This window comes from Bombyx mori, chromosome 16 (assembly GCF_030269925.1).
Source record: "Bombyx mori chromosome 16, ASM3026992v2".
In the NCBI taxonomy this organism is placed as follows: domain Eukaryota; kingdom Metazoa; phylum Arthropoda; class Insecta; order Lepidoptera; family Bombycidae; genus Bombyx; species Bombyx mori.
The window spans coordinates 7240550-7256317 of NC_085122.1; the positions used below are offsets into that span (position 1 = coordinate 7240550).

The following is a 15768-nucleotide window of genomic DNA, read 5'->3' on the forward strand; positions in this document are numbered from 1 at the left end:
TGGGCTCAAACTGCTGCTTATGGACATCACCAATGCCCAGAGATACCCAAAGCAACTAATCACGCCAGAATGGCAAATTGGATGTGTACAGAGTGACAGTGCTCATGATAAGAGTTCGCCGGAGTTCTAGAAAATCTCTTTGTAATCTGTTAATAGAAATGATGGTGACGTTCTTTCTGCATCTCTTGAAAACACTTGGACCCTTATATTCCAAACGAGACGTTCGATCATCATTATCATCATCAGCTTATAGCAATCCATTGCAGGACATAGGTCTCTCTAATTGCACGCCACTCAGCACGATTCTCAGCTTTTCTGACACTTGATCAGCGATGATTACTTATTATTATTATATTATTACTTGGTTTGACATAAATATCTAAGATCTAAATAGACCGGGAATTCCATTCCGTAGAGCAGAAGGAAAACATCAAACGTAAAAAAAGATTGCTTTCGAACTACCTAATCTTTCTATAGCCGTATTGAATTTGTCAAAAACAATCCCTTGAAGAGTACCCCAACGTGGGACGCAAGATGGTTACTGGCAGTTACGATGAGCTCTTCTATCACAGGTGCTGCACTAACAAAAATGTTGGGCTCATTTTGAACAATCCCTTCCACCAACTGCCAGTTAGTTTTTCTTTCCGAGATGGCCGACGTTGCAGAACCTTCGATTCATCTTCTTTTTTTATTGCCGTATAGGCAGACGAGCATACGGCCCACCTGATGGTGAGTGGTTACCGTTGCCCATGGACTTCAGCAATGCCAGGGGCAGAGCCAAGCCGCTGCCTACCGTTTAATAACATGTTTAAGGACATGTCATAGCGCTCGGAAAACACCATGGAGGGGAGCTCATTCCATAGCCGGATGGTACGTGGCAAAAAAGACCTCTAGAAACGCACTGTGGATGACCGCAGTGGCTTCAGGTAGTATGGATGAACTCTACTCCGGTGGCGGGCGGTGCGATGGTAAAAACGAGATGCCGGTATCATCTCGAACAATTCCTCAGAGCACTCGAACGCTCCGTCGGCCGGGCGTCCTTGAGGTGAGCTGCGTTGTAGTGTAAACTGCGGTAGCCACCTTACCTCATCCGAGTTCTGACCCCGGAGGGGGGGAAAAAAGGTTATTTTTCTTTTATTGATATTCAGATGTATGTACGAGCTCACGACATACTTGGTGTTTAGTGGGTACCGAAACCAATAGACATCACAACGTGAATGCTGCCACTTATCTTGGGGTTAGAGGTGTAAATCTCAATTATATAGTATGAAGGTAGTACCACTCCTCAAACCAGAACATTTTACTGTTTCGCGGCAGTAATAGATAGGCTCGTTCTACCTACCCGTATGGGCTTACAAGATGTCATGCGTAAATAATGCATGCTGATGATATAATGAAGCTGTGAAAGGCATCAATTACCAGAATTTTAGGTTTGTAGGCCAGCGGCTTAGGGTCAAGTGATGAATTGCTTTGTTAAGACATGTTCTTTTATATACATATTTAGATGTATTCTTTTTATTTAACTTAGTAATTAAAGATAAATACTAAATTAAGATTTAAGTTTAAGATTCCGATCTCAAAGTGAGTATTCAAGATAAGACTTTAACTAGTTTCTAAAGCCTGAAAATTTAATTATTTTAAAGTGTTGTAGATTAAGATCTTAAGCAGCGAGGTAATCTTTTAAAGTTGTTTTCAAAGCTAATCAATGACCATCTGAATGATCTTGCGAAAATATATAGTAATTTTTGTAGGCAATTTCGGATTCTTGATTAAAGAGTAGAAAGCGTATGTACGGTTTTACTAGAAATAGAGAGATTTTTTTAGAGTAAATCTTCGCGGTTTTTTCTGAGCTCTATGATCTTTCTTCTAATGGATTTTAGGCTTAACTGTGCCCACGCGTGGCGGATGTACACTTTTTAATTTTTAATTTGTTAAGATGGGTGGAGGAGCTCACGGCCGTCTTGGTAATAAGTGGCCACCGGAGCCACATCATATCAATTACGTCAACGCAGCCGCTCATCTTAAGACATGAGTTCTAAGTATTAGTTTTTATAGTACATATAAAAGTTGCCCCACCCCACCCTTCAACTGAAACGCATTATGGCTTTGCGGCAGAAATTGGTAGGGTGGTAGTACCAGCCGTGCGGGCTCACAGGACTCCCATCACAAGTAGCACAAACGTATGTACAAACTCGACCGATCTAAGTTTGCACCACGCGTCGATTGCGTCACACTGCCTCTTAGGTACGGTCTGAAAAAAAGATTCGCTATGACTTTAAAAATGTAAACAAATTTTTGTTAGATTTTACTTTGCATTTATTGTTTTACAATATATTATACAATAAATCCCAAAGATTGGGATAACTATAATTAAGAAGAATCACTACTATTTATTGACATTTCGCTTTCGCTCTCACTCTGACTCGTATAACTATCGGAATTGCCGACCGCCAGAATTGCCGCATTCCACCGAGGTGCAAACTTAGCTTGGTCGACTGGTATGCACATCAGCGACGGTTACCATCAAGTGAGTCGAATTATATTCTGCATTCTGATAAAAAACACGAATAAAAGCACTCAATTTGACGGTTTCGCCATAAAAATACAATACAATTGAGTCAATTCCTCCCATAGGTCGTTTAAAGAGGAATTATTTCATGCCCTTAAAATACCCTTCCTCATCCCTTTTGCCCGGAGCAGTTTCCTTCTCTAAGCGAAATTATTCAATTAGATACTTGAATTCTCCCCGTTTTAGATTAAGTTGGTCCTTTTTAATTTGCGTTATAGCTTCACTCAATTTTGATAAGAAACCGTTTGACCGAATTATATTTTTTTTCGTGAAAAAGTGTGAACTCTTCGCAGTTTTTAAGGCACTTTTTACGAGTGTGAAAATACAGAGCCGTTACTTTGTGATGAAATGGCACGTCGTCACGGAAAGCTATTATGAGTTCAGTTGTATGATAAAGATTTATTTTAACGCTTCCTTGGTATTGCGCAGATTAGTGGTCTTGGTCGGAATTGATAATTTTTGTTGCGATCCGGCTGGTGGTGAGCAGTTCAGCAAGCACTCATGAGTACTTACTGGTGATAGGAGCTCTTGTGAGTCCGCGCAGGTGGGTACCACCACCCTGCCTATTTCTACCGTGAAGCAGTAATGCGTTTCGGTTTGAAGGGTGGGGCATCTGTTGTAACTATACTTGAGACCTTAGAACTTATATCTCAAGGTGGATGATGCATTTAGGTTGTAGATGTCTATGGGCTCCAGTAACCACTTAACACCAGGTGGGCTGTGAGCTCGTCCACCCATCTAAGCAATAAAAAAAAAGATAGAGTACTGTATTACTCATGGACTGTAGTGGCGTGATGAGGCAGTGAAAGTGCGTGCCGTAGGACCAGGAAGCACGGTGAGTCGGCTGCGATGGTTCTGTTGAGGCTGTGTTGTTGACTTGCTGTGGGACGACTGTTGATGACTTGTTTTTATCTGCGAGAATGCGGGAATTGTGGTAGCTGAAGTTGTTGACGCGCTGATGATGAAGTGTGAAGGCTGCAATTGCTCCGTCGCAGGTCACCAGTTTGTAGGTACACGACGGAAAGAAGATCTTCCACCGAGCGGGTAATATTATTTGGTAGACCGACGGTCCGAATGTTGTTGTTCGGAATTTGTATATATGCAAGCTTATATTAAAGACTGGCGACCCGCCCTCGCTTCGCTTCGGAAACATTAAATTTTATTATTAATAGCAGAGTCCCGCGATGTTACCCGCGGTTATTTTCTTACCGTGGGTAACGCCGCAGGGCGAAGCTAGTCTAAAAAAAGTAGCCTAAGTTACTCTTTAGATCACCAGTAATCTGCCAGTGAAAGTCTCGTCAAAATCGGTCTAGCCGTTCCAGAGATTAGCTGGAACAAACAGACAGACAGACCGACAGACAAAAATGGAAAAAAAATGTTATTTTGGTGTATGTACCGTATAGATATTCATATGCACGTAGTAAAAAGCGGTTGTTTCAATGTTAAAAACAGACACTCCAATTTTATTTATATGTATAGATGTCGTAAGCAAGATTCAGGCATCTGTCAAATATCTTATGTTCTGTGATGGCTACCGCCACACCACATGCATTTAAAACTGAGCACATATTTTTTTTTTTTATTGCTTAGATGGGTGAACGAGCTCACAGCCCACCTGGTGTTAAGTGGTTACTGGAGCCCATAGACAACTACAACGTAAATGCGCCACCCACCTTGAGATATAAGTTCTAAGGTCTCAGTATAGTTACAACGGCTACCCCACCCTTCAAACCGAAACGCATTACTGCTGCACTGCACATGTCTGTTACTGTAATTGTATACAAATACCATATTAGTATCTCTTAATTCAAAAGAAAGAAATTTAATTAATATTCTGTCTGCCACTAATGGAAATAGCATATATTAGATACATACCTATGTATATTTTATATTAACCATGTAATATTTTAATCAGCGCACTGCAGGTGAATAACATTTATCGCATGGCAGATTTTTGGTTTTTATTTTCAGTGCTTGCAAATAAAGCAGTGCAACCGGCAACGTCACATCTCTGAAAATCAAATTTTAGGACAGTCTGTCGGAATTCAACAGACAACTTAATAATAAACTCCCATAAATTGTAAAACAGAAGCTCTTAGTTTCCTCTGAGAGGTAATTAAATTTTCATCATGAGACCTTTAATTTTATGAGCGCAAATTAATAAAACTTCTAAATTGAAGATTCGAGTTTTTCATGTTTCCGAACCTTTTGAAAATACAATGAGGATTAAGGAGAAAATCGTCGAAACTAATGAAGGATTAATGGAGGAGTTTTTGTTTTTGTGAGTGCTGAGGTTTGGACGGCTGTGGGAAGGTGAGTGGCGGTTACCTTCGTTGATGGTATGATGTCGTGATAGAAAGATTGACGATTAAATCTCAAAAGCCTAACTGAAGTTCTGAAATATATTACGGAACTTGTTTGATCAATGAGGAAATAAGAGGAAAACATAGTGACCCAACTGCAAGCACAAGGATTCTTTATCGGGAACGCAGGCTGGTGGTAGGACTTCTTGTGAGTCCGCGCGGGTAGGTACCACTGCCCTGCCTATTTCTGCCGTGAAGCAGTAATGCGTTTCGGTTTGAAGGGCGGGGCAGCCGTTGTGACTATACTGAGACCTTAGAACTGATATCTCAAGGTGGGTGGCGCATTTACTTCGTAGATGTCTATGGGCTCCAGTAACCACTTAACACCAGGTGGGCTGTGAAATCGTCCACCCATATAAGCAATAAAAAAAAGGATTCATAGCAATGCCATGGTCATAGTCAAGAGATCACTATACCACACTTTAAACGGAAACGCGTGTTGTTTTGCGGTAAAATAAAAATAGGTAGAGTGGTGGTACCTACTCATGTAGGCTTACAATGCTACCTGCCAATGATAAAAGCCAAAACTCTGTAATTCCGTTTAAAAATATCTCTCTCCCTCTCTCTCTCTCTCTCTCTCTCTCTCTCTCTCCCTCTCTCTTTCTCTCTCTCTCTCTTTTGTATTTTTCAATTATAATTGAATATTTTGTGGTTTAATTCCTAGTGTTCGTTTACATAAAACTATTTTCGGCTGTCATACATAATAAGCGTAGTTGGAAAACGCGATTTGACATCTCGAATTGTTCTTATCGTACAAAGTAAATGCGTAAGTAATCACTCATTACCTTGATTAGATGCTCTAAAGATAAAGGCTTAACGCACTATATCTTAATATGAATTACAAACCCTTAGAATTAATTGAATTAATGTCATTTAAAATAATTGAATTACTTATTATTACGAAGTTTGATCTTGGAATTCTGATGATTGCAATAATTCCCCGAAATTCTTAGAATGCTTCGAAAACTCTTTTGTTTATAAAGGAACTACAGATTTTAAAATTTCATTAAAGGTTGTGTTGATCAAGTCGTGTTAATATAACGGGAAACCGAATGGTTTGAAATTAGAATGCGGAGTAGGAGGGGGAAAATTGTCGACCTATTTTCATGTTGCAAATTACATTCTTTATTAGATTTCATTAGATTTTCATGAGGTCGCATTTACGATTTTTTTAATACATATTTGTTAAGAAAGGCCACGGCCCATTTTGCAGTAAGTAGTTACAACAATGTGAATGTCTCTAGCCACCGCATGCCAAAAGATTTCATTTCCGCATAATTATAACAGACTAGCGACCCGCCCTCGCTTCGCTTCGGAAACATTAAAACACACAAGAACCCAAAAAAAAAAAAAAAAGTTGCCTATGTTCATCAGGGACAATGTCGGCTTCTAATGGAATAAGAATTTTTCAAATCGGTCCAGTAGTTTCGGAGCCTATTCGAAACAAACAAACAAACAAATCTTTCCTCTTTATAATATTAGTATAGATGCACCCAGAATTCGATGAGTTGATAATACTTACCGTTATCAATTTCGCCTAGAAATCTAACAGAAGCGCGTCGATATTATTAAACTAGCTTTTTAACGTTGCATTGGTGGACATTGTTTTTAAGCCGTTTGGTGCTCAATAAAATAATATGCTAAACTCAGTATTGTTATTTAAAGATTTTAATCCTTTTTTACATTTTTTTCAATAAAATAGTGCACCTAACGTAGCACTTTCTAAACAGCTTTTGGTTGACTGATAGGGTATAGCTTAGGCATAAAGTCTGCCACTGTACTCTTGTGCATAAATTGACTAATAAATTAAGAAACGAAAAAAAGAAAAAAAAAGAATGAACACACAAAACACACGCGTCTATTAGTTATAAGTCACTGAATAATATCACTATCTTTAACGTAGTCGTCATATCGGATGAATTAATCAACTTTTTACTTCAGAAAACGTTTGATCCCACGCTCAGTTCATTGTCTGTGCCCGTCTCCCCTCAAAAAGTTGAGGCATCATTTTTCAAAGTGACTTTAACATCATTCTATTTACTGTTCGTATAACAATACCGGCTATTTCTTATTCGTCTGATTGTCCAGGGTTTTATCAACTGCAAATGTTAATCCGATTATAGGAATTATAGTTTTTTTCATCAGTTTGTGTGAGTTTGGGGGCATTTTTTTCATCATCTTGTAAGTCAAGGCGGTAGTAATGATTCTAGTTTCCGTACAACAGAGTTTGAATTTGATTCCCGTTCAGAATTAATTTTGGCGAGATCGTGTTTTTTTTTTATTCAATATCACTCTATTTGAATTGAATTCTGGTTTGCAAAATTAAGGCTTTTCCATGAATAGGTTGCTTAATTACAAACAAATCTTTGTATATTAAAGCTCAATATTTTCTATACAAGATCTAAATTGAAATTATCCTAATACGTTGAAAATAATAGCGCTTGGTAAATTTTCTCCGAATTCTCCAACAAATATTAAGATAATTTTAGTAATTTACCAACTATAATAAAACCAAATAAAATTTAGATGAATCGACCAAGTTAATAAACATGAATAATAAGTTTGCTTAGAAGAACGACCCGAAATTTCTTAATTAATAACATAGAACAATAAGATAACTTGCAAATAATGAAGAAATTGTGTTAGATTATTCCTTCAAAATAAGAAGAAATGTTCAAGTCATTGTTAGCCCGATAGCTCTGGCTGGGTACTGTACCACGGGATCCAAAGACCTAGATACAAATGGAAAACTATTTTCTCACCCAGAAACTATCCATATTGCTATCGAAGTTGAACTGTTATTTCTTACCCTTTACAGTGCGACTTTAATGATGTAGCATTTATGTTTTGGCATCCGAAAATTACTCATCACAACATAAATACGTTTTTAAGCACGTCCACGAAAGCCTTTGCTCTTATCAAAATAAAAATATACATAAAATAAACAAACCAGACGTGAGAATGGCGTACGTCAATTTAATTGCGCTTAACATAACAATCTATTGGGTTATATCTTGTGATGACAGTGGACATCTTCGATTACGGTGCGCTAACTATATTGAGATTTTACTTATTACTAACAAAAAAAAACTTAAGAAGGACGATTCATTAGAGATCAAGCATGTTGGAAGCATTATTTAAATGCACAAATGATCTTCGAAAGTAGCGATTTTATTTATACGGAAATGATCTATTATCTATTCTATTATTTCTATATATATAAAAATAAACTGTGCTGTTCGTTAGTCTTGCTAAAACTGGAGAACGGCTGGACCGATTTGGCAAATTTTGGTCTTGAATTATTCGTGGAAGTCCAGAGAAGGTTTAAAAGGTGAATGAATACGAAAATGCTCGGAATTAAATAAAAATAATAAATTTGTTTTTCCTTTGATGTGTCCCCCGTCGGACGGATTCCTTTTATTTGTTTTAAGTTTATTTTATACAAAAGCTTACGTCTTTTATTTATCGATTGAGGCAATACAAAGTCTGCCGGGTCAGCTAGTCTAATATAAATAAAAAAGAAACAGTAATAATATGCTGTGAACGCGCAACTAATATTATACCAAGGCGGTTGGTGAGCGCTTCCGTCTCTGGGTCAAATCAGCAGTGAAACTGAGGAGACAAGCCTTCCTCCGTACGGTGTATCGGATACGTGCATGTACATACACGGAATAATCTCATGAGTTTATTTATGTCCAATGAATTAAATTTATCGTATTTATTATCTTCAAAAGAACATTACGGTCCTACTCACAGTGAGTCACTGTCTATCTTGAACGTCAGAAATACAAGGGGCACATTCAAGCCGCCGTTTCCCGCTGAGGACTCGAATGAAGTTTCTCAATTCAAACCGTATGTTTCTTCATAAGATTGCTGAAGTTTAACACGGCGTTCTGGAAACATCAAGAATTAACTGTTGATGGAACCTCTTGTGAGTCCGCGCGGCTAGGTACCGCCACCCTGCCTATTTCTGCAGTGAAGCAGTAACGCGTTTCGGTTTGAAGGGTGGGGCAGCCGTTGTAACTATACTTGAGACCTTAGAACTTATATCTCAAGGTGGGTGGCACATTACCGTTGTAGATGTCTATGGGCTCCAGTAACCACTTAACACCAGGTTGGCTGTGAGTTCGTCCACCTATCTAAGCAATAAAAAAAATAACTTTGATAAATAGGCATCTTTCCCGTAAAATGCGGTGCCTCTGCACTCACTTTTTATTATTATATATTGTTATATTTATCTGTGTTCTGTCTAACATCGTCATGTCAAAAATTCAATTTGTTTTCTTTTTTTTTGTATTAGTATCTATCTTCACGCTATCCCTGGACAATCTATTCGGGTACATTAAATCAGTCTGAGCGTGGTGATTAATTACCAAAGTTTGAAGTTTTCGAATTACAAGAGATAACGTTGTGCTAACTATGTACGAGTATATTGGAGGCAGACGTTTGCGATTGAAATCTTCGATCGCGATATCATAATGACGTAATGCGATTCATTCGAGTTTCGGTTTCGTGGTAGCGGTGTTTTAGACTGAACAATGGCTGTGACAGTATTTTTTTTTAAGAGATTTTATGACCTGGTAACTGAGACCTTTAAGTCATGTCTTATTTTAATTTGTACTATTCATATTTCTATGAAAAATGATATTATGGAGTGAAATGAAATGAAGATGCTTAATTTGAGACATTAATCAACTGGGATGAAATTAAATGAAATGAATTGAGATGATATGGGATGAAATATAATCTCAGTAAAATGGTGGTCATTTACTAAGATTTTTTCAGTGGATTTTTTGGAGGATCCCGTGAAGTTACGTCCAGCGGTTTTGTTTCATTTTCCCACATTTGTACACTTTCACAGATATTAAACAGTTAATAAACCACCATTATTACACATTTAAACCCGAAGAAACACTAAATAGACAAAATAAAACAAATCACACAACTTCACTCCTCGCGTTCCCTCCAAAAAGTCCTGACAGTATTTTAAAATTTTATTTTATGTCTGACTTCATTTTTAAGCTCCACTGAAATGCCTTTTTTTTGGTTTGAGAAGGTAGATGAACAATCAGCCCTACTGCTGATGTGTAATTACCAACGAAACCTAAATGATAAGACGCCTGGATCCTTCACAGCTGAGATTGGTACGCTATCAGAGCCTATCATCACTATCAACCTTGTTTATTATTTAATATCAACAAGAAAATAGCCAACTGGTGGCAGGGCGCCTTGTGAGCCCACGTGGGTAGATAGCACCATCCTGCCTGTATTTGCTTTGAAGCAGTAATACGTTTCGGCTTGAAGGGTGGGGTAGCTGTTAAAAACTGAGATTGAGAGCTCATTATAGGCGGCGGTATTGACATGGTTGATGTCTTTGGACTCTGGCGTCCACTTAACACTAGAAGGGCCGTGAGCTCGTCCACCCACATTAGCAATTAAAAAAAATTAAAAAAAGCAACTGTATTTTTTATTTTTTTATTGCCTTTGTAGGCAGACGAGCATACGGCCCACCTGATGGTGAGTGGTTACCGTCGCCCATGGACTTCAGCAATGCCAAGGGCAGAGCCAAGCCGCTACCTACCGCTTAATACTCTCCACAAGCCTCGTTTGAAGAAGGACATGTCATAGCGCTCGGAAAACACCGTGGAGGGGAGCTCATTCCATAGCCGGATGGTACGTGGCAAAAAAGATCTCTGGAAACGCACTGTGGATGACCGCAGTGGCTCCAGGTAGTATGGATGGACTCTACTCCGGTGGCGGGCGGTGCGATGGTAAAAACGAGACGTTGGTATCATCTCGAACAATTCCTAAGAGCACTCCCCATGGAACATGCGGTACATAATACAGAGGGAACCGAAGTCCCTCCGCAGACCCAGAGGCTCCAAACGATCCGTGAGAATGGGATTATCGACAATCCGGACGGCTCTCTTCTGTATGGAGTCAAATGGAAGAAGCTGGTATTTGGGAGCCCCGGCCCAGAGATGGGAGCAGTACTCCACGCGAGGCCGGACTTGTGCTTTATAGAGCAAAAGTCTTTGTCCAGGCGTGAAGTACCGCTTGGCTCTGTTGAGGACTCCCAGCATTTTGGACGCCAACTTGGATTTGCCTTCCAAATGACTCCGAAACTGGACATCGCTCGAAATGTGGACCCCAAGTATCCCGATACTCTCGGAAGGTTTCAGGGATACTCCTTGGAATTGCGGCGCCATGACAAAGGGGTCCTTCTTCGCAGTGAACGCGCAAACTTGTGTCTTTATCGGGTTGAATTGAACCAAGTTCAATTCACCCCATTTGGAGACTCGCCCCAGAGAGTTCTCCACTTCAGACACAAGTTTTGATCGTCTCTCTTGCACCATGCTCCGAGAGAGACTCTGATGGCCGATATATCGCGCATCCCCCGTGCTGTTATCCGCATAGCAATGCATGCCATCAATAGACAGCATGTCATTGATATACAGGATGAAAAGCGTGGGGGAGAGCACCGAACCTTGTGGAACGCCAGCGTTAATGGTCATGGTATCAGAGCAGTCACCGTCTACAACGACCGTGATGCTCCGCCCATCCAAGAAGCTAGCGATCCACTTGCAGAGACCCTCGGGGATTCCGTAAGATGGTAACTTCGATAGAAGTGCCTTATGCCAGACCCTGTCCAAGGCCTTCGCGATATCAAGGCTCACAGCAAGAGCCTCGCCCTTGTTCTCCAAGGCTTCAGCCTACCTGTGAGTAAGGTATACAAGAAGATCGCCAGCTGAGCGACCGTGACGGAAACCGTACTGTCGGTCACTGATCAGCTGGCGACCCTCCAGATACTTCAGGAGTTGTATATTTATTATTCGCTCCATCACCTTGGAAAGCAAGGAAGTTATCGCGATAGGCCTATAACTCGATGGGTCCGACCTGTCACCCTTCTTGGGGATAGGGTGGACGTGGGCAGTCTTCCATGAAGACGGAACCCTATTAGTGCAATAAGAGAGGCGATACAAACGCGTTAGCGCAGGCGTCAGCTCAGGGGCGCACGTTTTCAGAACCACTGCAGGGATGCCGTCTGGCCCACTCGACTTATGGACGTCCAGGAGTCGGAGCTCCCGCCTGACTGCACACTGCGTGAAGCAGATCTCAGGCAGGGAGCTATTATACCGGGGGATGTTCGGTGGTGTGGCACCCCCGTCGTCCACGGTCGAGTTCGAGGCGAAGAGTTTGACCAGAAGGTCAGCCTTCTCTTTCGCACTATGGGCCAGACTGTCATCGGACTTGCGTAGTGGACTAGACCTGCAGAAGTTACCTTCTGCAGCCTTAGCGAGCGACCAGAAAGCACGGCTCCCGACGGGATAACTGTTCAATCGCTCGCCAATTCTGGCAACGTGCTCTGACTTCGTATAGTATTTACGTAACTGTATAGTATTTTCTTCTTAGATTTGATAATCGCAGGCAGATTAATCTCGCATTTTGTATTTTTCATAAAAATAGAGGGTAGTTCGCGCAATATTTAATATTAAATGTCTACAAATAAATAGCAACTGCGTCGTCCGTGCTTCAGAGAACTATACAGAATCAAAATGTCTGGGATAATTATATGAGTATACTAAACTCCACAGTAAAAGCAATTTTATTTATAGCTGACTGCTTTATGTGCGTAAAGACTCTTTTCTGTTGACATCAGATTGAAGGTAACTAATTAAAATTTTAAGAACATTTAATCGTTTCATCTTAAGTATAACTTATATAGATTGTAATTGGAGTCAGTGAGCTTAAGAACCTTAAATAGATCTCATAGTGTGCAGCCACTCGCGAACTTCAATCGGAATGACTATTACAGATAAGAGAAGGCGTAGTCGGCGAAAAAATTCAAAGTAACTCATCAATTTAATAAAGTCGTTGAGCTTAGTCGAAGCGCGCCTATTATTTTTCGTTAAAAACCTTTTTGTTCGGAGGTTAATGAACTCGTACAATTGTTTGTCGGCGTTCAGAACGTTTGCTGGTCCCTAAATTAAAAGTTGTTTTTTTTTGTTTGTTTGCTCAGTAATTTTTGTTTCTGATTGTTTGTTGTTGTCGGTACTTGTAATAAATGTAATGTTTGGAGTGTAGATTTTTAATTGAAGTATATTTATTTATTCATTAAATGACTCTTTTGGCCCATTATAATATAGTTGTAACGCACAAAAAATAACACTTTTACCGCAGAAATGTGCAACTTATGAACTTATTATGATGATTGAACTAATGATAAATGATTCTTGTCCACCTGATGGTTGTTTGGATGAGATTGCTCTTAGCGATAAGACCGCCAATTGTACTTTTTTGTACTTTGATGTATCGTACTGTTTATTTGTTTTTTTGGTGTACAATAAAGAATTCTCTCTCTCTCTCTCTCTCTCTCTCTCTCTCTCTCTCTCTTAGTAACTAATATTTAAACATTCGAGATATTAAAAGTATTAAACGGTAGGCAGCGGCTTGGCTCTGCCCCTGGCATTGCTGACGTCCATGAGCGACGGTAACCACTCACCATCAGGTGGGCCGTATGCTCGTCTGCCTATATGGCAATAAAAAAAAAAACACGTGCAGGCCAGAATATGTAAGTAAACAAGAAATTTTCTAAATCCAGTTCCCGAAACAATATCCTCATAATATCGTACGGTCATATGTAATACTCCATATCGCCGTGCATTAAGCCAGGTCCGGATTAAATATCTAACCTACAGTTAAATAAAATTTAATTGAAACATCGGCCTTTGTGGTCGCCGGCTGCCGATAGCCGTATAGAAATAACGATTATCGTCCGGCATTTAGGTGAAAATTTATCTGCACTATATATTGATCGGTTTTTTGTTTCCCAAGCGTTATGTTTAGTGGTGGTAGAAACTCTTGTGAGTCCGCACGGATAGGTACCATCACCCTGCCTATTTTAGCCGTGAAGCAGTAATGCGTTTTGGTTTGAAGGGTGGGGCAGCCGTTGTAACTATACTGAGATCTTAGAACTTATATCTCAAGTTAAGTGACGGCATTTACGTTGTAGATGTCTATGGGCTCCGGTAACCACTTAACACCAGGTGGGCCGTAAGCTCGTCTACCCACCTAAGCAATAAAGCAAAAATAAAAAAAATGTTTGGTTTGAAAAGAGCCGTCAGCGGAGGGAGCTCCTCGCGTGTGCTGTGATCCTGGTACCATCAAGTGAACCATATTTCGATGTCAATAGTAATCGTTAGTTTGAAACACAATTAAATCGTGATAACTACTGTCCTAAGCTCTTTCGCGGCAGAATTAGGCAAAAACTGCCACTAATCCACGTTACAGTCTTCCAAACTACAAGTTTATTTTTTAATAATATGTAAAGAAAGTCACTTCCTTTAAGGTACAATTTGCCGTGATTGCTCTGTTTGAAAAGCAGCAGTACAATGAATGTGGAACGTCAATAACACAGCAGTGACAGAGATGAAAAAGTTATGAAGCTACGAAATTAATTTCTATTTACAATTGTGAATTGATTTCCTATAAATTGAGACTGTTATGTTTGAGTTGTAAACATGAATTTTTTACTAATACGATGTAAAATAACTTTAAGTAATAAAAAAGTAGGTAAAGGGGGCGTCCTTTTGAGAATATTTAGGATTGTTGTAAAAATTTATGAAAAAATAACGGATTCATGCTAAAAAAATACTTCCAAACATTATAGAATTTGTTTAAGCGCGATAGATCATTTAGTTCAAAAGTTACACCGTTTTGCTTACACCGGAATCACAGTAGTGAACAAAAAATTTAAAAATTAAAAAAAAAAAAAATTAGCATTTTTTAAATATTTTTCCCTCGATAAAATTAAGCATAGATTCCCTCATTTCGATATGTGCACATTATAAAGAATAATACTGTATAATAATAATTTTAGTACGTCCGCCGGCATACATAGCTAACTTATTCTTTAGTTATCGACTCGATCTTCATTAAATGACCTGATGGTAGTGTAGATTGTTGTCTTTTTGTAGAAGGAAACTTAAAGGAAAATATGAATTAATTTCGGGGGTTTATGCTCATCGAATAATAATTAAAACAAATAATTTGAACAGCCGTTCATCGCTTAATCCATGCACGATTACACGAATATGAACCTTATTACCCTTTTGTTTTTGTTTTAAATAACGATTTCTTTGATTAGCGCACTAACATAGTGAATTAGTGATATAATGATATCATGAATTTAAAATTTATAAGCTCATTTGCAGTGACTTTGTAGATGGCGCCATTAATTTTCTGAATGATAATGTTACATGGTTTAATATAAACATGCTTTTCCATGCGATAAATTGAGTCTACTACAAATTAGATCGCGGGCAAAGCTACTGACTGGTATATTTAAACGATGTTTGTCTTTGGTCTTAAAGTTTCAGAACGGTACCTTGTTTACTTAGAAGAATTTTACAGTAGATTTAAAATTGTCATTTTTTTAAATCATATCTATATATTAATACGTGAAGCAAAATTTTTGTATTCCTTTTTACGAAAATTGCGCGGACGGAGGAGAATGACATTTTCCACACTTATAGAGAATATAGAGAAGAAGTACACAATGCTAATATTTTTTAGATGTATAAAAGGTACATTAAATCAATAAAGAAAACATTACACACACTACATACCATGTATTTGACGCACACACGCATGCATACATTGTCAAACTTTTGTTCTTGACGTCTGTTGTAAAATTGAGAATAGATTAAATATTGTTTGTCTTTGTTAATATTTTTTATAGTGTAGTCTTGGCGAAATTTGTGATGATAGAAGTATAAAATACAATCATAATAGTGTACAAACTTACAATTCCAATTAATTATAGTCGAATTTCGA

The 15768-nt window shown here is 38.9% G+C and overlaps 2 protein-coding genes across 3 annotated transcripts in view; one reads left to right on the forward strand and one right to left on the reverse strand.

The window, feature by feature from the left end:
• Positions 1-15768, forward strand: part of LOC105842037 (TWiK family of potassium channels protein 9) — a 372737-nt gene that overhangs the window by 88339 nt on the left and 268630 nt on the right. The gene's annotated exons all lie outside the window — the stretch shown is intronic.
• LOC119629717 (skin secretory protein xP2-like) overlaps positions 6994-15768 on the reverse strand; it is a 37022-nt gene continuing 28247 nt past the window's right edge. The window contains exon 2 of the mRNA XM_038016573.1: positions 6994-7031. Coding sequence (XP_037872501.1) covers positions 6994-7031 — 38 coding nt within the window. The remainder of the gene's footprint in view (positions 7032-15768) is intronic.